The sequence below is a fragment of the Leptinotarsa decemlineata genome, unplaced genomic scaffold (assembly GCF_025532065.1).
Source record: "Leptinotarsa decemlineata unplaced genomic scaffold, Ldec_3_MD MMD2_P_RNA_scaffold_11, whole genome shotgun sequence".
NCBI classification, from domain to species: Eukaryota; Metazoa; Arthropoda; class Insecta; order Coleoptera; family Chrysomelidae; genus Leptinotarsa; species Leptinotarsa decemlineata.
The window spans coordinates 4,916,096-4,939,054 of NW_027412525.1; the positions used below are offsets into that span (position 1 = coordinate 4,916,096).

The 22,959-nt window shown below is 32.9% G+C and overlaps 3 protein-coding genes across 3 annotated transcripts in view; 2 read left to right on the forward strand and 1 right to left on the reverse strand.

Annotated features, from left to right (window-relative positions):
• The window catches only part of ftz-f1 (ftz transcription factor 1), a 345,263-nt gene that overhangs the window by 38,477 nt on the left and 283,827 nt on the right, over positions 1 to 22,959 (forward strand).
• Positions 724 to 2,435, forward strand: LOC111517073 (putative nuclease HARBI1). Its single transcript, XM_074170223.1, has 4 exons — positions 724 to 1,156; positions 1,221 to 1,372; positions 1,469 to 1,774; positions 1,840 to 2,435. Exons 1-4 carry the CDS (start codon positions 1,060 to 1,062, stop codon positions 2,362 to 2,364), a joined length of 1,080 nt encoding a protein of 359 aa, XP_074026324.1. The 5' UTR covers positions 724 to 1,059; the 3' UTR covers positions 2,365 to 2,435.
• Positions 2,399 to 3,820, reverse strand: LOC141480327 (uncharacterized). Its single transcript, XM_074170237.1, has 3 exons — positions 3,568 to 3,820; positions 3,150 to 3,470; positions 2,399 to 3,034 (listed from the first exon to the last, which is right to left on the reverse strand). The coding sequence occupies exons 1-3, from the start codon at positions 3,584 to 3,586 to the stop codon at positions 2,604 to 2,606; spliced, it is 771 nt and encodes a 256-aa protein (XP_074026338.1). The 5' UTR covers positions 3,587 to 3,820; the 3' UTR covers positions 2,399 to 2,603.

Consider the following 22,959-nt stretch of genomic DNA (forward strand, 5'->3'; position numbering starts at 1 on the left):
ACGGCGTTTATGTGGAATAAACTTCCTGAGAATATTTTTCCAAATGGATTTAATTTTCAGCGATTCAAATCCAACGTGAATCCCTACTTTCGCATAGGCGCCGCTATTAGAGCGCCTTAGGGATTTTCCTGTAGTTCTTGTGTTTTGTCCTTAAAAAATCTACTACGTGAAGTTTTGTAAGTTATCGCTAACGTTCCCTTTTTTCAACAGATTATTATGGAATATTTTTGGGAAAGAAAGTTTTTGACCTTCTACTACTCCGTCTTGATACTACATTATGTTTAGTAGTGGAAAAAACCCTGACGATACTTACCCATAGTTTTTAAGCCTTCAGGATGGGGTTGGTAGGGAGCATTTACTCTAAATAATCAAAAAACTCATTTCAGTGAAATAGTACCACAATTTTAATAAAGGTTTTCACCGCAAAACAGAACATGATTATACTTTCCATATAGTTTATGAAGCCTTGGGGGTTGGGGGTGTCGTCTATGTAAATAATCCAATAAATTATTTCAAAGAAATAGTACCGCATTCTGATTTTGATATGTGTTTTTACCTTAAAATATAGTTTGAAAGGCCTCGAGTGGGATTTGGTGAGGGGTAATATCTCTAAATAACTCGTTTCATTAAAATATTACACAAAAAGAACCCTGATGATATATTTTATATAGTTTGTAAAGCCCCGGGGAGTTGTTGGGGTAGCTTTTATGATACTATAGGTTTGTTCCAACACATCAAGAAACCGTTCTTGGAACGGTGACGCGCATGTGCAATAGCAAAAATGCGTTCCAAGCACGAGAGAACCGTTTAGTGAACGATAATTGTTTTGTTCCAACCCGATGTGGTATCGTTGTGGAACCAGTTCAAGAACGATGATTTCGGTACCTGACTGAAAGCAGGAATCAAGAGAACTGACTTGCGCAGTACATAAATATATCCATATCTAGATCTGTGTTAGTTGGCTTGATTTGTTGTTTATATTTGTTTTTAATTTTGTGAAAGCGAAATTATCTATATTTGTGCTATCTGTTCATATTATAAAAAAGGAGTGATAAGGAGATGGAGGACATTGTTGACTCTGATGAAACCAGTGGTAGTGACTTGGAACAGGAAATTATGATAAATGAAGAAAGAAATAAAAATGAAAATTATTTAGGTAAAAAATTGAATTTTTTCAACATCCCTTGTGCCACACGAGTAAAAATTAAAATTTATTTCAGAAGAGACAGTACATCAATACTCCCAAGAAGTGTTCTTTGAACATTTTAGATTATCAAGAAATACTGTTGAAAATATTAGTGAAAGGTATGAAACCAGTCCCTATTATCACAGACAGATGGGTCAGTATGGAAATATATCGGCTTTACATCAGGTTTGTACGTCATATAGTTGATAATACCTGTATAAAGAGATTTAATTTGGTTTTGTAAGTAACCTAAGTGAAGTTCTGTACGTTGTTCAATTTCAGGTGTTAATTTATTTATGGTATATAGGGCATCAAACCGCAAGTTTTCGAGATGTAGGTGATCGCTTTAATATTACAATTAGCTCAGTCAATAGAGTTATAAGACGTCTTACCTTATTTTTGAGTAATTTATCACCACAAATTATAAAATGGCCAAATGAAAACGAGAAACGTATTGCAGAAGAACATTTTAGAGATAATGGATTTCCCAATGTAATAGGTGCTATAGATGGATGCCACATTAAAATAGATAGGCCTGCAACTGATCCAGACTCATATATAAACCGAAAGGGGTTTTATTCTCTACAGGTACTTACAGTTTATCTGTTTGTTCTTTAGGTAGAAATAAAAAATTTTAATGAGTTGTTTTTCAGCTACAGGCTGTTTGCGACCACCAAAGAAAAATAATAGACATATTTCTTGGATATCCTGGATCTGTACATGATAGTCGGGTATTCAGGAATTCCCCATTAAGTAGAAACTTGGAAGAAAAATGTGGCAGGTATTTTATATTAGGGGACAGTGGCTATCCCTTGCAAAATAACCTATTGACACCATACAAAGATAGAGGAAACTTAACCCGAAGGCAAATTAATTATAATGTCAAACTAGCAAAAAACAGATATGTTATTGAACATTGTTTTGGTATTTTAAAACAGAAGTTTCGACAACTGTATCATGTCAAATTGAGAAGTATACGGTTCATTACTCACTTCATAAGGGCAGCTTGTGTATTGCATAATATAGCAAGAGATGATGAGTTTCTTGTTAATTTTGATCCAGAAATGCCAAATATTAATGTTCATGTAGAAGAAGATCTAGTTGAAGATGATGAATTTGAAGTTGATGTGGGTGTTGCTGTAATTCGAGATAGGGTAGCTAATTCATTACTAATGTAATGTATACATGTTGTGTAAATGATATAATTTCCCATATAGGTAAAAATAAAATATATTTCTGACACAAACTATATAGTAATTTTTTTAATAAATATTGTAATTTCTAAAACAAAAATAAAACATATTCTTGAAACAAACAGTCTTTTCTTAACAGCTGACTAGTAAATAGGTAAACAAAACAAAAACAAATTCTATCACATGAAATACATAAAGAAAATACATATAAAATTCAACTTGTATTAGTTATCAACAATGTTGCACTGGCATTTACATCTCCAATTTCTAAGGATTTCATTTCTCTCTGCAATTAACTTAAGTTTTTCCCTTTCAATCTCTAATTTTTGTTCATAATACATTTTCCTGTCCAGTCTTAAATTTTCTATATTTGTTAATCTTCTATTTTTTCTATGTTTGGTGTTTGTAACTGATGTTGTGGTTGGTTGTGGTAAAGGTACTTTAGGTGGTGTTTCACAAAGTTCAATACTATTTTTTATTTTTCTTTTGTGACTATTGTTTTCTTTTGTTTCTTCTTCAGTATTGATTTTTTCATTTTCTTCTAATGAATAATCCACTGTCTCACTGGATAATAGAACTTCTGGATTGATATTCTTTTTTTTACCAAATATTTCTTCCATTTCAACTTGGTATTCAAAATATTTGCGACCTCTACCTAAATAGAAAAGAAAATGCATTTATATATGTATATACCGAGTAGAGGTATTGAGAAATCACATGTTGCAACACAACTTGAATGGTTTATGTACAGAAAAACAACTATTGCTTACCAGTTTTATTCTGGTTGTCGACAAATTTTTTATAATTCCTTTCTAGGACTTTCCATCTGTTGTGACAATTGCTTGCTGTTACATTTATATTCAAATTATGCAGTTCATCAGCTATTCTCTGCCACATCATTTTTACATTTTTTATATCAAATGTACCTACTCGTTTTCTACATTTGGCATAGGAATCAATTAATAATTTAGTATTATTCACACTCCACTTGTACTCCGCAGTTGAATTGTGAATGGGGGTAGTTTCTGCTGCATTGGAAGTAGGTATATTTATGTTCGTCATACTTGGGACTAACACGTATACTTGTAATTCTGAAAAAAATTCTTCAGTTTATACATCAACCTTTTTAGTAATAATACCAAAAAATACACCTGTTGGTGTATTCTGTGATAATACAATATAATTTACCTCCTAATACAGTATTCATTGTTTCAGCTTAACCTTTTGGCTTTACCTTACAAACGTAAAAGTATGGTTATGTTTAATATGTTCCGTGATAACCATGATTGATTCCAATCAGTAACCAAACCGTTCCAACCATGATTCATTTTGGAACCGTTATTAGAACGGTAATAACTTGACGCCTGCGTAACAAATTTTGAGAACGATTTTGATAACGATTCTAGAACGATTACAATTTGTGTGTTGGAACAAACCTTATAACTCATTTCAATGAGTTATTGGATTTCACAAAATGAGTGGGCATTATTTAAAAGATTAATTCGTTCAGGCCAGTCTCAAATTACCTACACTGTAGGTCAATAGTCTGACACCTATCAGAAAATTGAAATTCGAATTCCTTTCAGAATATCATTCCTCGAACTAGGCAGAAGCGAACAACAAACAGCATGTTTGCCTGTGAAGGAGGTAACCACCTGCATATCCAAAATTTGCCCAATTCCTCGTTTAAGGAAAAAACTTCACAAAATGAGTGGGTAAATCAAATTATTTAAAAGAACCATTCGATCAGGCCAGTCTCAAATTACCTACACTGTAGGTTAATGAACTGACACCTGATAGGTGTCATTTCATGGCAAATTTTGGATATGCAGTTGGTAACCTTGTTCACAGGAAGATACTGCTGTTCGCATCTGCCTACTTCGAGGAATGATACTCTGTCAATTATGGGAAACCATCGACTTCATGTTGATGATAGACACTACCTTGCACTGACGAGTGGCCAAACAGCCCGAAACTGGCCTGAAAGTGTGTTCCAATAAATGAAAATCGATTCCGGCAGTTGTATCGCCAACAGCATATGCAGGAATAACTTTAGTGAAGAATCAATCCTGCACTGATACCTATCGGATATAATCCAACGCCCTTCGCCAGCCAGGGGAGTAGTTGTTATCTGATAGGTGTCAGTCCATTAACCTACAGAGTAGGTAATTTGAGACTGGCCTGAACGAATTGTTTTTTAGATAATTTGAGTTATTGGATGTTTCATTACAGTATAAATTATGTTTCAATAACACATAGTGTGTAATGTCTCAGTGGGATTTAGTGGAAGGTAGTTTTTCTATAAATAATCGAAGAACTCATGTCAATAAAATAGTTTCTGTCTGTTTGTTTAAAATCTATTTTTCCGTTAATCAGCTGTCGCCCCCATACGAACGACAACTCTCAGAAGTTGAGAAACTTGTGCGAGCTAAGGACTAACGAGGTCTTTCCTTTTAACGTGTGATTCCAAACACGTGTGATTCTTAACCTCGTCATTCTCATTTTAATATATGTTTTTGAATAGAACTGGCCGATACTTGATGAAAAGACATGTTAAAAAACGAATTAATACAGTTTATTGTATGATTTTCACTATAAAGGGTTTTACAAAAACCGCGACACGTGTTTTGCTATACAATAGCATAAACTATGCTTGAGGAAGCATAAACTATGCGTGAGGAAGCTATTGTATAGCGAAACTCGTGTCGCGGTTTTTATAAAACCCTTTATAGTGAAAATCGTACAATAAACTGAATTAACTAGTTTTTATATGTTTTAATACAAAAAAAAGAACCCTTATCTTTGTAACTTGGTTACCAAATTACGGACCCTCAAAGTTACAAAATGAAAAATGTTATTCTTTGATAATTTCAAGGGAATAATCAAAATCAACCAAATTTTGGTGATTGACTTAATAAATGAATGGCTTTGATGAGCTTTCATGCCGGAATAAGATGTTCCACTGCAAAATCAGGAACGGACTACCCCCGATGGTCCACACCCCAAAACTTTGAAATGACAGATATTTTTCAACAAAATCAGGTTACCTGACAATTTTCTAAAGAAAAGCACTTGTGTGAGAAATCGATCGGAGTAAAGATTTTTGATAAAAATGCACTTTTGTTCGACAACATCCAACCTGAGATGTTTACCATTATTTGAAATGAGAAATTTTCACAACAGAAATAATTATGATAACGATAATGTAACAACATAACAGGGATAATACAAATGCAATATCAAGTTCTATTGATTCGTGGCGTTTTTTAACGCGAATATCGAATTCAGTCCATATTTTGTATGTACATGTGGAATAATCACGTTTCGTGTTGTGTTATCTGAATCTCATGAAACTCAACATTTGAATGTTTCAAATTCTTATTCACAACTGAAATGTTGAGGAGTTTCACTGATAATTTTATTTGATAAATTTATCTGAAAAAACGCACATGTACCGATAATAATAAAGAGCAAACGATACAACTATAAAAACGACGGCACATGAAAAGGAGAAAAATATCCGGTGAATAATTATGTTCCATTTCTTCCACAGATGTTGACAAAACACCTTTTAGAAAGAAATAAAGTAATTGTGATAAAAAATGAGAAACTAGAATGAGGTTGTGTTTTGTTGAGTGGTGCGTTGCCATTGTATTGTCAATTTTCCATAGGATATTTTGAAGTTTGTTGATATGGTCGAACATTTTACATTCAACGAATATGCAGATATGCATGCATTTTATGGACGAGCATTTTATAATGCTGCAGAAGCGGGCCGTCTGTATTCCGAGCATTTTCCCAATCAAACGGTACAGGCAAGAGAAACGTTCAAGCGTGTCTATCGCAGCTTGAAGGAGACAGGTATGTCTAATGGATAATTAATTAAAACATGTTATTTTACTTTGATATTATTATTTCGATATTATTGTAGGTACAGTTTTGTTAAAACGAGGTGGTGAGGGCGCTCCTATCAAGACATCTACAAGAAATTTTAAACATTGCAACAAAATTGTAAAACAGATAGGTAAAAAATGTACTTACTAACTTGAGGTTACAGTAAAAAGTCCGACATGGCAATGAGAAAAACAAAGTTAATACTTTTCATCATGTAGATTAGTGTCACACATTCAATTTAAAATTACAGAGAAAAAGTACAAAAAACTTATTTTATCTAAACATTTAAAATTATTTCACTGGCCCATGCTTGGTACTTATTCGGTGGCGTGGTAGCAACCAAAGAGAGAGAGAGAGGAAAGAGGAAATATTTGAATTTTGATAATTGACATTCTGAAAAGACATTAGAAGTTTGATAATTTGACAGAGAAAACGACAGGATTACTAAAAGGCACACCAATCCCATGGCTGACCCAAACAAAATCGTATCTGTTCTGTTTAAAATCTGTTTTTCCGTTAATCAGTTGTCGCCTCCATACGAACGACAACTCTTAGAAGTTGAGAAACTTGTCCGAGCTAAGGACTAACGAGGTCTTACCTTTTAACGTGTGATTCCTAACACGGTTTAATATATATATATATATATATATATATATATATATATATATATATATATATATATATATATATATCAAATCTGAAGTTTTCACGGATAGGAATATGCTGAACTGGTTTTTCCGGGTAATTGATCCGTGTATGTGATATTATCTCTAATTTCACCGACGTTTCGACAAAATCTCATTCGTCATTATCTAGGTGTGCTGTTACGTATTCAGAAGTTTGTTGACCCTGCTCAACTCACTTCTTACTATACTGGTAAAATGGTATTCGTTACGTGTTCAGAGATAGAATGTCCATAAACTCTCTACTACCTACTACTTAAATGTTGTTGAGTTTTACCTGAGTTCTTCTTCTTCTTAGTTGACCTCATCTCCCCGTTAAGGTATCGAATATGAAATCTGAAGTTTTCACGGATAGGAATATGCTGAACTGGTTTTTCCGGGTATTTGATCCGTGTATGTGATATTATCTCTAATTTCACCGACGTTTCGACAAAATCTCATTTGTCATTATCTAGGTGTGCTGTTACGTGTTCAGAAGTTTGTTGACCCTGCTCAACTCACTTCTTACTATACTGGTAAAATGGTATTCGTTACGTGTTCAGAGATAGAGTGTCCATGAACTCTCTACTACCTACTACTACTTTACTACTTTAAGTAGTAGGTAAAATGGTATTCGTTACGTGTTCAGAGATAGAGTGTCCATAAACTCTCTACTACCTACTACTACTTTACTACTTTAAGTAGTAGGTAGTAGAGAGTTTATGGACAATCTATCTCTGAACTCTATCTATATATATATATATATATATATATATATATATATATATATATATATAGATATATATATATATATATATATATATATATATATATATATATATATATATATATATATATATATATATACCGGGTGATTCTTTATGGTGGCTCACCCCTATAACTTTTTTATTATTGGAGATAGAAAAACAAAATTTGGGGTTGTATATTACAGTTTCATTTACATTTTTTGACATATTTACTTGCTTCCGGTTTGATCGGAAATTACCTCAACTTTCGATTTTTAAATGGGACATATATATTTTTACTTATTTCGATGGAAAATGACATTCTTAATTCAACACTCCACTTGTCAATATCTGACAAATAAAATCATTTTTATTTCCATTTTAATTTTTTTATCTAGAATGCCATGGATCATGTAAATCGCTTCATTCTTGATCAAGTAACATGGAAAAACTACGGCTTTGAGGCTTATAACTTCACAGTCGTTTTAAGAATTATTTTACAATTGTAAATATGAATTTTTAAAGTTAACTTGATTTTTTTAAATTGAAAGGGGGTGGCTCTCTATCGGCTCTTTGTGAAAGATAATTTTCTTACTAATAATTTGATGCCACACACTTTCACTTTATTTTCTATATTTTTCTGAATAATTGCAAGAAAGTCGCAAATTAGTCCATAAAGGTTATGAATTTTCAAGATGGCATCCTCCTTGATCACGGCAAAGTTCAACTTTTTCAATTGTTGTGCGCATCACATCGATTAGTTGTTCCTCAGTGATGTTCTGGAATGTCACCCTTACTGTATGCTCTAGTTCTTCACGAGTAATTGATGTTGTATTGTAAACCTGATTTTCATTGTTCCCCAGAGAAAACATCGAGCGGAGTAAGATCTGGTGATCTAAAATATGAAAAAGAAATGATACATTCATGTAAAAATATGAGAACTCAAGAATGTACCGCGCAGGCCACTGAATAGTTCCATAAGTGCCAATCCACTTCTCTGGGAAGGTGTCATTCAGATGTTCTCTTACGACTTGAGAATTGTGAGTTGGCGCTCCATCTTCTTGAAACTAGATATCAACTCGGTTAGCCAGTGGCAAATCTTCAATTAATTTGAGTTTTAAAGAACTGTAGATATCTTTCTGCAATCAGTTGTCCGTCGAAAATTATTGGCCCCAAAAGTTTTCCTCCGATAATACCCATCCAGTAATTGAAACCTAATAATGGCTCTTGAAAATTTCCTTCTTGCATCAGATGTACCTTTTATTATTCCTATTGAACATACCCAAGTTCGGGTTTCATCTGAATAAATAATTTTAAAAGGAAAACGTACATCTTCTCTGTGTTTAGCCAAAAACCATTTGCAATAAGTCAATCTTCGGTTGTGATCGTTATCGTAAAGATGTTGTATTTGGTATTTGAATGATAGATAATTATATGTATTGAAGAATTCTCCAAACGGACGAATAACTTATATCACACTCGGAAACAATTTGATGAATTGTAGGCGTCACAATTCGCTTCAACATAGGCCAACACTGACGATGAAGTTATTAGCATTTTCTTCTGGTTCATTCTTGGACAGCATATTCATTAGCCTATTTGTTTAGGTAGTTCTAGCAACAGCTTCAACAGATAACTAGAATAACAGTAACATAAGTATACCGAATAGGTATTATTTGTTATTAGGTATGATCGTTTCTTGCAATTACTCAGGAAAATAGAGAAAATAAAGTTTGAGGCATCAAATTATTCGTTAGAAAATGACGACAAATAGCCGACGATCCACCCCCTTTCCATTTGAAAAAATCAAGTCAACTGGAAAATTCATATTTGCGACTGTGAAATAATTCTTGAAACGACTCTGAAGTCATAAGCCTCGAAGTCGTAGTGTTTCCATGTTACTCGATCAAGAATGAAGCGATTTACACGATCCATGGCATTCTAGATCAAAAAATAAAAATTGAAATGAAACTGATTTTATTTGTCAAATATTGACAAGTGAAGTATTATTGGATTTAGAATGTCATTCGAAAGTTGAGGTCATTTCCGGTCTCACCGGAAGTACGGCAAAGCAAGTAAATATGTCAAAAAATGTAAATTGAACCATAATACATATCATCCAAATTTCGTTTTACTATCTCCAATGATAAAAAAGTTATAGGGGTGAGCCACCTTAGAGAATCACCCGGTATATAACATACATAATATAGTAGAGCAACACTAGTAATTTTGGAGGTTTTCAGAGGTCGTAAATAAACACATTGTAAACGTTGGCTGGACCCTACAAGATAGATCGACAAATGTACTACAATATTGTACCTACACCTTCTTAAAAAGGTCTACAAAAAAATCCACAATGGTAAATGTCTATCTCTTAGAGATAACCCACAATAACCATTTTTTATCCTCGAGAAATAATGACTTATTTATGAAGCGATTTTAAGCAATGCAGAATTATACTTTATCCAATTAGGTACCTTAAAATCGTGCATTTAATATAGATCAATATGGCCCTTTACAGCATGAAATTAAAATGAATATTTTCGAAGATATTACAGATTGAAAATGCAAATACATAGCCGTGGCGACGGTACCGATATTTAGTATCAGCTTGGCACCCGTGTGGAGCCGAGGCGGGGTCGCTATTATTTGATGATACCGATAAAACACACATTTTTATATTGTGTTTTTCTGTACTACAAATGAAAAGGAAGATAAAACAGTCAACGTTTTCGTTTAATTAGTGAAATATCTTGTTGCGATGACAGCTTGCACTCGGTATATTAAAAAGTGATAACTATACAAATATAAGTTAAAATCCTGGCGATAGTGTACCTATTACCATCGTGTGACAATTTGATGTTGCTTGTTCGAAGTATTTTATATTAAACAAAGAGTTGTTTTTACAATTAATAGATTGCTGATGACACTCAACAGTTCATACTGAGTAAATTTTATATTGTATTTATAAATTTTAATCTCAAATAGGTTTTATTTTAATGATGTTACACTACCTTACCAATTTTAATGTAAAATAGAGAGTATTTTAAAATTAAATTATCATTAAAATTGTCTAAAACAGAATTGTCAACAAAATGAAAAATCTAAAAATTAAAATTTGGAGTTAATGGTTTATAAAAATATATGGCTGCAAACCTTCATACCGTCTTCATTATTATTGCATTAAAAAACGTTTGTCTGTGTGTGGTAAGTACGTAAAATTTTTTGACGAGTTTGCGGAAGAAATGGTGAATATTATTACTATGAATAGCGAATGCGATTGCTCTAGACGTGAGTTACCTAAATGAAATCATATATAATAAAATTAAAACATTCTCTGTAAGACATAGTTAAAGTAACTTGAAAAGGGGGACTATGTTACAGGTCACAAAATTTTTTGTTTTTAAAACTACTTAACTCAATATTTTGAGCTGCGAGGGAACTTCAAAAGCATAGTTAAAAATATTTGAATCAATTATATGCTCCAATTTCCTATATTGTACCATCTATTGTTTACCATAAGTAGCCTCTGATGCAAATTTTATCGATCAGCGGACCAAAATATGTTCGTTTCAAGAAAAATTATGCATTATTATTATTACAAGCTTTTATTTTCAACTTGACCTGTCAGTATGTTAACCTTGACAGATTGAGCTGAAATATTACAAACACGTTTCGTTCTCGTGATAATATATGAGCAAATAAATGTCGCCATTTTGAATACAAAATAGCGGACGCCACAAAATGGCGATTTATCTCTTCAATAGTAACCTCTACGATATGGGTATCGAATGAAAAGGTTTGATAAGCTGAATATCTTGAGTCAAGTGACGTCATACTGCTAATTGAAGAGTTAGATAGCTCGAAACTTGTAGAAAAAGGCTCCCAAAAAGATAATCAATTATGAAAATGAATTATCCCTACTGATTACTGAATATCGTAATGTATAGGAATTAGTCATTATACATAAAAGGACAAAACAAAATGTGTTTATACAAGAATGAATAAAAAAAATACGCACAGTAGTAAATCACATTGTTGTAGGTATTCAAAAACTCGTCAAGAGTATAAAACATCTTTCTAGCAGGAACGATTTCATTTTTTTTAAACAACGAAAGGCTGCATATTGACTCCAATTTGGTTGTGAATTCTAGGTCCTATACGTTTTGGTGCACATTAAATTATCTCATACTTAGCCACTCTAACGTATATCATTTGCTTTTTCCGAGTGTTTTTATCATGAATATCACCATTGAAAATGAAGTCAATCCTGTTAGTGAAAACAAACTGACAACTCATAAAAATATAATCCAACCAGAGTTAAAATTTCATGTGCAATGAAAATTTTTCTGCATGAATACTGTCGAGGAACGTTAAACAAACAGCGTAGAATAGCTTTCTGTTGAATAAATACATTTTTGCTCATTGCAGAGTTGTCCCATAGACATATACCATAGCACAACTTGGATTATGGCCATGATAACCAGCCATGAGTTGGTTTAGTTTTTATTAAATGTTTACTTCATTTCTCCAGGAACATTTTTTGTTTGGGAGAGCTAACCTCAAAATCATGAAAGAAAACCTGAAAGAATCGCTCAAGGCTTCGTCTTAATTATTGCATTCATAAACATGATTACAGACTCTTTTTTGCAAGGCGACTTCAAAGTTTTTAATGTTCATCTCACTGACACATTTTCTCGTTTCAGAGATTTCAACTGAAATCATAGGCGAGCAGCCTTTCATCTCCAAAAGAATTGCACGATGATCAGAAATTTCACTGTCAATAACGTAGCATATTTGCTCATCACTAGAATTCGAAAATATTTGGTCTATTAAGGTACATCTACTGTAAGTAATTTTTGTGGACCAATCCACCAGTGGATGAAGCTTGAAACAACACATCACATTGCGTAATGATCTGAAGTGAATACTACAGTATAAATCGAAATTAAAATCACCACAAATGTAAACAATCATACCAAACCTGTAAATGTGATATGAAGCATGATGAATAATTCCAAAAAATAAATCAACATATCCACAGGGAGATCTATAAACATTTATTATAACATATTTCTTGTCATTTAGAATGTAAGAAATAGCACAACATTCGAAAGGCAATACTTCCTAGGATCAATAACTTTTACATTTATATTATTTCGTGTCCATATATCTAATCCACAACATTTTTTGTAGGTGTGCAGTAAAACCTTCTCAAGGCGAAACTTGAGAATAGTATATTGTCTAAAAATGTCTCCTGAACACCTATCTCAGCTATACACAAAAACTCTAGACTACTAGAAAAATCTAGTTCTGTCTGCAGAGTGTTCAGTTTATCAATATTTATGGTATTTATATTCAGTAGTAGTAAATTGGGATTCATTAACGGTCTACAGTTGTTTTCTGTCGAGACTTTTGAAAATTTGCTTATAAAAGCACCACTTGGACATAATTCAGGATTCATGGTGTTCTTGGAATTTATTTCGTATATACCCACTTTGAAAGATGAGTATATAATTGGTTAGTGATTCACAAGTGCACTCGGGAAAAGTTGTTTTCAGTTGGGCTGACATATCTTGATGTGTGGTTCCTGGATCCATTCTGCATACATGCAAGTAAAAAACTTCGGGACATCTTTAATTCTTTCACTATTTTCTGCAACAGCAAGGTTTCTTCGTGTTTTAAATTTTTTGAACGAGATGGTCTGCCATTCCCCCTGTTCCCTCGAATCATCTGTGCTAGCTACTGAATAACGCTGTGCCATTTATATTTATAAAATGGCTAAGATTTGTCTGCGTTTCCGCTTAGAGAATAGCGGCTCTCACCTCCTTTCTACTTACATGAGAACTTTCTTGGCCAGGTTTTATCGAATTTTGTGAATTATCGGCTTTCTTGGCACCAGTACAAGATTTCTGTTCATTTTTTTAATTTGGTAATTAGGAAGTTGGGATTTTGAAGAGGAGCTTGCAACTGCGCAATCTTCATTATTGTTGTGGCCAAGTTCAAGAATTTACCATCTAGTAAGTCAATTATTTGTTGCTGATTATGCCCTGTTCTCTCTAACTCACGTACTCACATAGCAATAGTTATTCCAGGTATATTTCATGAATATACATTTAAGGATATTGTATTATGCTATGAATATGCCATGGATATATATATATATATATATATATATATATATATATATATATATATATATATATATATATATATATATATATATATATATATATATCTATATATATATATATATATATATATATATATATATCTTCTGGAGAATATTCCCTGGAAGTGTTCCTGGCAAACCTTTGATATATTTTAAGAATATTCTTTGGGAATATTCTTGGCATATCTTATAATATTCTTAGAATATCTAAGGTATATTCTATTAAGAATATTCCAGGAATAGAACCCGAGGAATATTCATAAAATATTCAGGATATTCTCAGTTTATTGTAGGAATATACAATAGAGAAACACCATAGAATATTCTTTAAATATATTTTATGAATATTCTAGGAATATTTGGAATATTCCAAGAATGTGACGAGTAACCGCTATTAGGCATGTATATATTGCATTTTGATACAAGATTCACACAAGTAATAAAACACATAATATTTATAAACAAATATATTTCAAAAACAATATACACTGAAATATTTGACGTTTCAACCAATATTAAAAATAAAAAATCTAATTCAAAATATTTATTCACTGAATAAAATATTTCTGAATACTGTCATATTACAAATATTAGAAATGTATTCAAATTAGGATGTTCCTACTCTCAAACAAATGTATACTAAAAAATATACTAAAATAACAACTCTGTGAATTCATCAGCACTAATTAAAAAATAATAAATATATCATTTCATTGAAAAAGAAAAAGTGTATTACATCAAGAAATAGGTTAGGTTAGGTTTCTCACTTAAAAAAATAAACCCACAAATGAAGTATTTAAAATGAGTGGTATGATGGGTTCTTCAATGAATTTCACTTACTTAAAGTTATCCAAACTTTGCTCATCAGAATAGTTTTCCTTATATTTGTCCAACAATGCATCAGCCAGTGTTTCAATAGTAATACCTGGAACAAAATGTACATTAACGTTCATTATCACTATTTGAAAGTGGCACAATAAAACTGGAATAAAAATCAAATAGATATTTTTAGCATAGGTTACTCATGAACATTTACAACATTTTATGACTTGGAGAGCAACTTGCATTGTCTTGTTGAAAAGTACTCATTACGTTTTCAGTTCCTTGGCGCACCTGCCTGTACCAGGTACCACTCTGTTTCCTTTTGGGCAAATTGATACTATCTTGAAAACGAGTGATAAAAATTATGAAAACAAATGATACAAAAGAATGTGTCATTCACTTACTTTTCTCTATTGAAGATACACAACTGAAATCACTCTAGTTCAAACATGTACTTAGTCAAACCAACAAATCCCACACACCAACTCTCGATACTATTGCATTTTACTTACTTTTCTTGAAGACTGAATATATGCAACTCTCCTGTTTGAATATCCTAAATCAAACTATTCGCTGTACTGCAAATTAGACAACTCCAAATTATATATGGTACACTGAACGTGACAGAATTATACTTTGATAATAACACCAACACACCATGCATTACACACGCGAACCTGCCACGTCAACCGCCATGTTGAATCAAATGTCGAATTTAACGCAAATGTACCATGCATTAAGGGACAGCCGCTTTCACAGAGCTTATTCGACTGTCGCGCGCTACACTTCAATTGACCAATGAGAAACGTTTACTTCAATTCTTCACTTCCCCATTTTTCTGTTTCCAGGATTTTTCGCTTTGTAATTAAATAATTTCAAATACAAAAAGACAAATAGGATGAGAATTAACCAATTTATTGATGCAATTGGTTCATTTATTGGCCCATTCAAATATTTTTGTCGTTTCCAACAGTTGCTGTTGGAGCAATTCATCCAGAATCTTCGCGTTAAGTTCAAAAACTGGTTAACACTATCAGGGTTATATACATTAGGTTATGCATTCGATTAAGATCTTCAAATATTTTTTTTTAATAATATTGAATTATTTGAATACGTTATTATAAGATAATTCAAAATTCCATTGTATAGAATATTCCAAAATATACCGTGGGGATATATTCTAAGAATATACCATATGGTATATTCGATCGACAATATTCTTAGAATATTCAAGGGAGAATAATCCATTTATAGACATTCTATACACATTCTTTCGAGAATAATCCTGCCATATTCATTCAAGCATATTCTATGAATATTCTAAAGACATGTATATATTCCAAGAATATTCTATGAATATTTGGAATATATACGTTTGTTTTATGATATACAGGAAATATTCCATGAATATCTAGTGCTGTGTGGGTATGATGCCTCAATATTACGTATGTACATACAAACATGTAAATATGAAACAATCTTACACATAGTCCAACACTAAAATTTACCATATTTTTGTGTTACGAAGACCACCCCATACTAAACGCTGAAATATGATTCATAATAATTTGCAACTATCGTCTTGTCGCAATTTCTCTAAAATAAACCTTCGTATTTTTAGGTACTACATCTCAGACCTATTCATTACACGTTTCGCAGACGACATGGGTGTTCAAAACGTCTGGAATTGCCTGCCTACTCCGGTGGTTCCTCGCGAAAAAATATTAATGGCTTCGTCGACGCTTTCTATCGTTAAAATGGCCATATTTCACGACACATCAGACTGGCACGCTTTTTAAATCACTCTCCCCACAAATTAAAGGCTATATTTGTAATCCAAAACCCGTAATCGAGCAATACTTTTGTCGTTGAGTCTGCTTCAAAGTCGTAAAATCGTCTGAGAATGTTTTTCGTACCTACTTTCACTTTCGGAGTATTTGTAGCTCTTCATGTCCTTACAATAGACTCATTTCCTCAACCTTTTTATTGTCACGAACCACGAAAAATCTAAAGAAATGAACTTTAAACGTTCAAGTCAGTCTCGGATACACCTACAGAGTAGGTTGAATGGACTGACGCCTATCAGAAAACAACTACTCCCCTGGCTAATACTACGAAGGGCGTTGGCATATATCAGACAGGTGTCAGTGCAGGAACATGTTCCTGCATATGCAATTGGCAATACAATTGAAAGAGTCGACCCTCAATTTTGGAACTGGCACACTTGCACACCGGTTTCGGGTTCATTAGCCAGTCGTCAGTGCAAGATAGTGGCCATCATCGACCTGAAGTCAATGATATTCCACAATTGGAATTCTTTCAGAGTATTTCATTCCTCTTCCTAAGTTGGAGCGAACAACAAAATGTCACTCCATCTAGTGGACGAGGTACTAACCAACTGCATATCGGAAATTTGCCCGATTCCTCTGAATAAGGAAGAAAAACTTTCTTATTAGACAGTGGGCTATGCTTCAAGACTGGCATTAAACAAATATAAAGAAATGAACTTTAAATGTTCAAGCCAGTCTCGAATACACCTACACAGTAGGTTGAATGGATATAATCCAACACCGTTCGTGGTATTAGCCAGGGGAGTAGTTGTTTTCTGATAGGCGTCAGTCCATTCAACCTTATGTGTAGGTGTATCCGAGACTGGCTTGAATGTTTAAAGTTCATTTATTTATATTTGTTTACTACTAGTCTTCAAGCATAGCCCACTGACTAATAAGAAAGTGTTTCTTCCTTATTCAGGGAACCGGGCAAATTTCGGATATGCAGTTGGTTAGTACCTCGTCCACTAGATGGAGTGACATTTTTGATGTTCGCTCCAACTTCGGAAGAGGAATGTAATACTCTGAAAGAATTCCGATTTTCAATTGTGGAATATCATTGACTTCAGGTCGATGATGGCCACTATCTTGCACTGACGAGTGGCTAATGAGCCCGAAACCGGTCTGCAAGTGTGCCCGTTTCAAAATTTAGAGTCGACTCTTTCAGTTGTATTGTCACTTGCATATGAAGGAAATTTTCTGAGAAGATTCCTCTATTGACGCCTGTCGGATATAATCCAACGCCCTTCGTGGTATTAGCCAGGGGAGTAGTTGTTTCCTGATAGGCGTCAGTCCATTCAACCTACTATGTAGGTGTATCCGAGACTGTCTTGAACGTTTAAAGTTCGTTTCTTTAGATTTGTTTACTGCCAGTCTTCAAGCATAGCCCACTGACTAATAAGAAAAAAAAAAACACGACAAAGCCTAAGTTTAGTGCAACACATTGCAATGCCTAATTATTATTTGTCACGTTTATGACTTCGTAAATAAGAGGTGTACAAAAATTCTCAAAAATATACTTTAAAAACTCTTAAATATTACTTTACATTTCACTTGGCTCACTGATTTACTTCACTTGCTAATGTTGTTGTACCGTGTACTAAAGTGTCTGCTACCTTAATTTACATAGTAATGGAAGGGTCACAGATAGTATTCAACAGATTCGCTATCCCAGCCAAAATGATTCTTTGTCGCACTCAATACTTTATGGAAATATGGCGGGCGAACTCTGTTGATTTCTTGGGCTGTACTTGCCAAACGCCGCTTTTGCTATAATATCTCAGATTAAGAAGCCATTGTATACTGAGCTATTAAAAAAACTAAACAGCGATTCAAATCACAGTACCAATGCGTGATGAGTCATGAATAAGCAACAAATGAAGTCCGAATACCCCAAAACTTAGTGCATAATCGAATTATTAGATATGCACCCAAAATGGCAGTGAAATAGCAGACAGGTAAAAAATAATAATCTTTGTTTAAAAATGCAACATGTTATTTTGAAAAGTTGTTTAGAATTACCAGTCAAAATTAAATTTATGGGCTCTCGGCCACTTCATGACTTTCCTCAAATTTGTAAAATTTTCATACTTATCTTTTTAAATTTTGCAAATATTTTTCAAAAAGGTTATCACAAAACGTTTCGAAACAGCTGATAAATAAAAATATCGAAGCGATTCTGTATGTCCGTCTATCCTTTCGATGAAATCTAATTGTTCGTGTATAACATTCATTCGCAGGGACATTTCTGAAATGAAATCTTATGTTTGTGTTGTTCCAAATTAAGAAAATCAATGGATTGAAATATCATCTCAACCATTTACTACCAAATTTTAATTGCCATTGAGAAACATAACAGGTGATATGTATGGACTTGACCGAAAAGTTCATAAAGCTGTTCCTTGTAGAGAATTGAGAATTTTTACACTCGATGGTCATGCTGATGCACATATGGAATATCCATTATCCATGTTTTTATACAATCTCAATAAAACCTCCCGATCATAGCCCCAATTGAGTTTTGCTGGATTCCTGATTATCTAAAGTCTGGAGAACGAGGGAGCCATAGTTGAACGGTAGTATATCTTCCTAATCAATTACTAGAAATTCTTCTATTCAGCCATTGAGAAAAATCATTGGTGGAATTGGCAGGATATCCATAATCTCTCTCCCATTCATTTTCCAAAATGTTCAAATATTACTACACATTTTCTGTCTCTTACCTCTACATGGAGTATGTCGTATATAGTGTTGAAATCGCGATTGTTCTCTAACAGGTGTTCGGGTTTTCCGTTGAACGACAAACAGGAGGTTAACTCCTCACCACTATTAAACCTTTTTCATAATACCAATAATTTTATTCATATTCAATAAGTTACCTGTTGTTCAAAAACTGAGTTGTAATTGATTCACAAATTCTGCCTCTTATCATTTTTATAGTAATCAATTGAGTTAGGTACTTACACTAATTTTTGGGAAAGAAAGTTTTTGGCTTTCTACTACTCCATCTTGATACAAAAAAAAAAAAGAATGAGGGAGTCTTCCAAAGAAAGGAAGGAAGTAACTCTATAAATGGATGTGTAGATCATGCAAAGAAGTAACTTTCAGACACAAACTGAAAGAAAGTCCTTCTGAAACAGCTAGTTTCATATAAACATTGAATTATACGAAAAAAAAATTCTTTCGAAACAAATACTTCTATATGAACACTGAATTATACAGAAGATACTTTTCTCTACTCAGTTTGTATTTCAAATATTCCTTGTGGAATAAAAATCAGATATCATTCACATGAGTTCTACTTTAAATGAATAGTAACAAATTGCACTTACATAGAACACTGCCATCCTCACTGGTATACACCGATGTTTCGCCTTAAGACACTTGCCCTAAGGCTCTTCAGTACCAAATTGGATAGCATTATAGAAAATACACACACTTCATTCATTCCAGTTTGTGTCTGAAAGTTACTTCTTTGCATGATCTACATATCTATTTATAGAGTTACTTCCTTCCTTTCTTTGGAAGACTCCCTCATTCTTCTTTTTTTTTTGTATCAAGATGGAGTAGTAGAAAACTTTCTTTCCCAAAAATTAATCACTTCTAGAAAATATAACCCCTTCAATTCAAGTACTTACTACTGTTGTATAAAAGAATTTTAACTCAGTGTATATAATTCAATTCTGTCGAGGAAGCTACGGTGAAAGCTTCGGGAACAACACAACCTCTTTGGTTAAAAATAATAATAATAATGATAATAATTTTTATATTTAATATAACATGAACATTATACTGAAAACATATAAATGTAAATATCTTCCATTGGAAATTATATTCTACGTCTAAGAGGTTCAATATTCATGAGGAAAGTTCATTAATTTTTAAAATTTTCGAAACTAATATACTATAATTCCAAAATAGTAGACACTCAATTCTCATAAATGACTGACGTTTTTGCCTTAACGTGGGGTACGGAAATTATACTAGACATATGGGGAAAATGTTGATAAAACATTTATAGAATCACAACCTTGACGACAATGTTTTCATTTTAATGCAATAATATTTCTGAGAATTTAGTGCCTACTATTATGGAATTGTACTATAATAGATTTTATCACGTATCAAAAACAAGCCAGAATTTTTTCAGATTTTGCAAAATTGAAATGGAAGAACAGACTGCCGTAAGCATCGCTTACTGAAACAAGACTGAACTTCGCCCCACTTTTATCTGCAGATTTTCTTCACCAGAGCACAGTTTAAATATAATCTGTGACCAGAGCCTAATTGTCTTGGACTATATATACGATTTTGGATTCGCTTTACATGTTTTCAAAGCTTTTCACAATCTAGAGGGCAAGTGTTTATTTCGTAACAGCTTGATAGCCAGCCTTCTATTAATTAGACTACAGCCACAATGAATAAATGTCTGCCCGTGGTTTTAATCTAATAACCGGTATAAATATAAAAAGCAAGGCACCCAGTTGTTTTTTTATCGCCGGCCTTGGTTGGTAAATAATTAATCGACTATCCAAAACCCGAAAAGTTTACTATTTACCATTCATTGCATTACCATAGATAAATATGGCGACTGACTCAAGGTCGAACAAATATAGTTTCTCAAAATAAAAATTAAAATATAGGTGATGTGAAGTTTTCCACATTATCGCGTTATTTTTGTTCAGTTTACGTTTTTCTGTACGAAATTCGCGGATATTTGCGACGCTCAAGGTAAATCGATACACGTGACTGATTCACCCTGGCCTAGTTTATCTTCGAAAAAACATGTTGATGAATTCATCGACCATATCGTAATTTTATTGTGAATCACATCTCCTAGAATTTGAAATATTTGATTACCTCTCCGAATGTGATATGAATAAATTTGTGTGGTGCAACTATATGTGAACCAACTCTGTAACCTTTGTTTCGGTATCATAAATTTCGTTGTTAGCAGAGCAAACGTTTCTTATTTGTTAATAGAATTAACATGATTATTTCGACATTATTCACTGAATACAGTATTTCATGCCAGTTTTTATTAATGTAACAACTTAAATGGTAATTGCTGATCTTAAATGAATATATTGGGTATGCATTTCAGTCATGCTATTTGAAGAAATACCAAAAAGTAAAAAACTAGTAGTAGGTATTAGGTAGTAAAACAGGACAAATAACAAACAATCCAGTACAGGTAGAGGATTCATTTTTCATCAGCAAATGAAATACCTGGAAAAAATATTGTCAATCCACGTTGAAGAAAGTATTTACTATTGTAAGTAAATTCTAGATGGGAGAGAGAGAGCCACTCGCAAAACATGTGTGGGGGCAGTTGTGGCAATTGTGTGGCAGTGTATTCGACCTTTCCTTTACAGAGGAAATACGATAGTCGGCAGTTTTCTGTAAGGTCCCTCAACCAATATCAGGCCTTTCTTGCTCAGTCCTAGCTATTCAGCTTTCTTTGACGATACGCCTATAGACTAATCAATCTTTTTGCTAATCTTCATCCTGGTCCCTTATTTCAGTGATATCTTCGTTGATCAAGTTCCCTTTGTAGGAATTCTTAATTCATTTGGCTCTTCAAGAGGCCAAAGAAGGGTTCCGGTTTAGAGAAAAAAAGACTTTCCCTTTCAAGAGGACGTCAGTATCTTCATTTACTTTAATTACCTTGTGATCTGGTACCAGCAACTAAGTTAATCGATTTATTTCTGAACAACGTTCTCAGAAAGTTCTGTCGAAAACCAAATATCGAAACTAATCACAAACACTAATAAAAATTCGTGAGACTGTAACATCTTGGGTTTTCATTAGTTCGGACTTCCATTGTCTGATATTATATAAAATGATTTGAAATCTCTGGAGTAACTAAAAAGAAGAATTAAAAAATTAAAGAAAAGTAATAAAAATGAATAGCTGAAAAAACAAGTATATTAAGCAAAAACCTGAAATGAAAATTAGTGAAGTAAAATACAAGTAAAAATGAAACAAATTGAAAAAAATATAAATACAATAAAAATTAAAAAGTTAAGAGATTCCAAGCCAAGTTAATTCACGACGTTTCGATTGTAAGGTATCCACAATCGTCTTCGGGTGATGACTGGGGTGATCTTGGATTTGTCAATCCATAAAAAATACACCCCAAGATCAAGGAATATATTAATCAGTATTGATTTCGTTCTGTAAAAGGATTCATCATCGATAATTTGAGAAGAGAGAGAAATTTTAAAATTTTACTCGGAAATTTTTCAAATGAAAAGTACTACCCAAAGTAAATATATTATTCAATTTATGCGTTATTTTTCGAACACTTTCTCATATTTCGTTTCTGAAAAAATGAGACTTCTCACTTTTCTTGAACACCGATTTGTACTTTTCAATACTGATTGACTATATGGATATGTATAGTTTCAGAAAATATTTTAATTTATGCCAAAGACATTTTTCGGGTTTTTGGC

What these genes read in the sequence shown, in the direction of transcription:
- LOC111517073 (XM_074170223.1), top strand. Translation starts at nt 1,060, where the DNA reads ATGGAGGACATTGTTGACTCTGATGAAACCAGTGGTAGTGACTTGGAA. An exon ending in TAAAAATGAAAATTATTTAG is followed by an intron (nt 1,157 to 1,220) that starts GTAAAAAATTGA and finishes AATTTATTTCAG; the next exon opens with AAGAGACAGTACATCAATAC. An exon ending in ATATATCGGCTTTACATCAG is followed by an intron (nt 1,373 to 1,468) that starts GTTTGTACGTCA and finishes GTTCAATTTCAG; the next exon opens with GTGTTAATTTATTTATGGTA.
- LOC141480327 (XM_074170237.1), bottom strand. An exon ending in CGACAACCAGAATAAAACTG is followed by an intron (nt 3,035 to 3,149) that starts GTAAGCAATAGT and finishes TTTTCTATTTAG; the next exon opens with GTAGAGGTCGCAAATATTTT.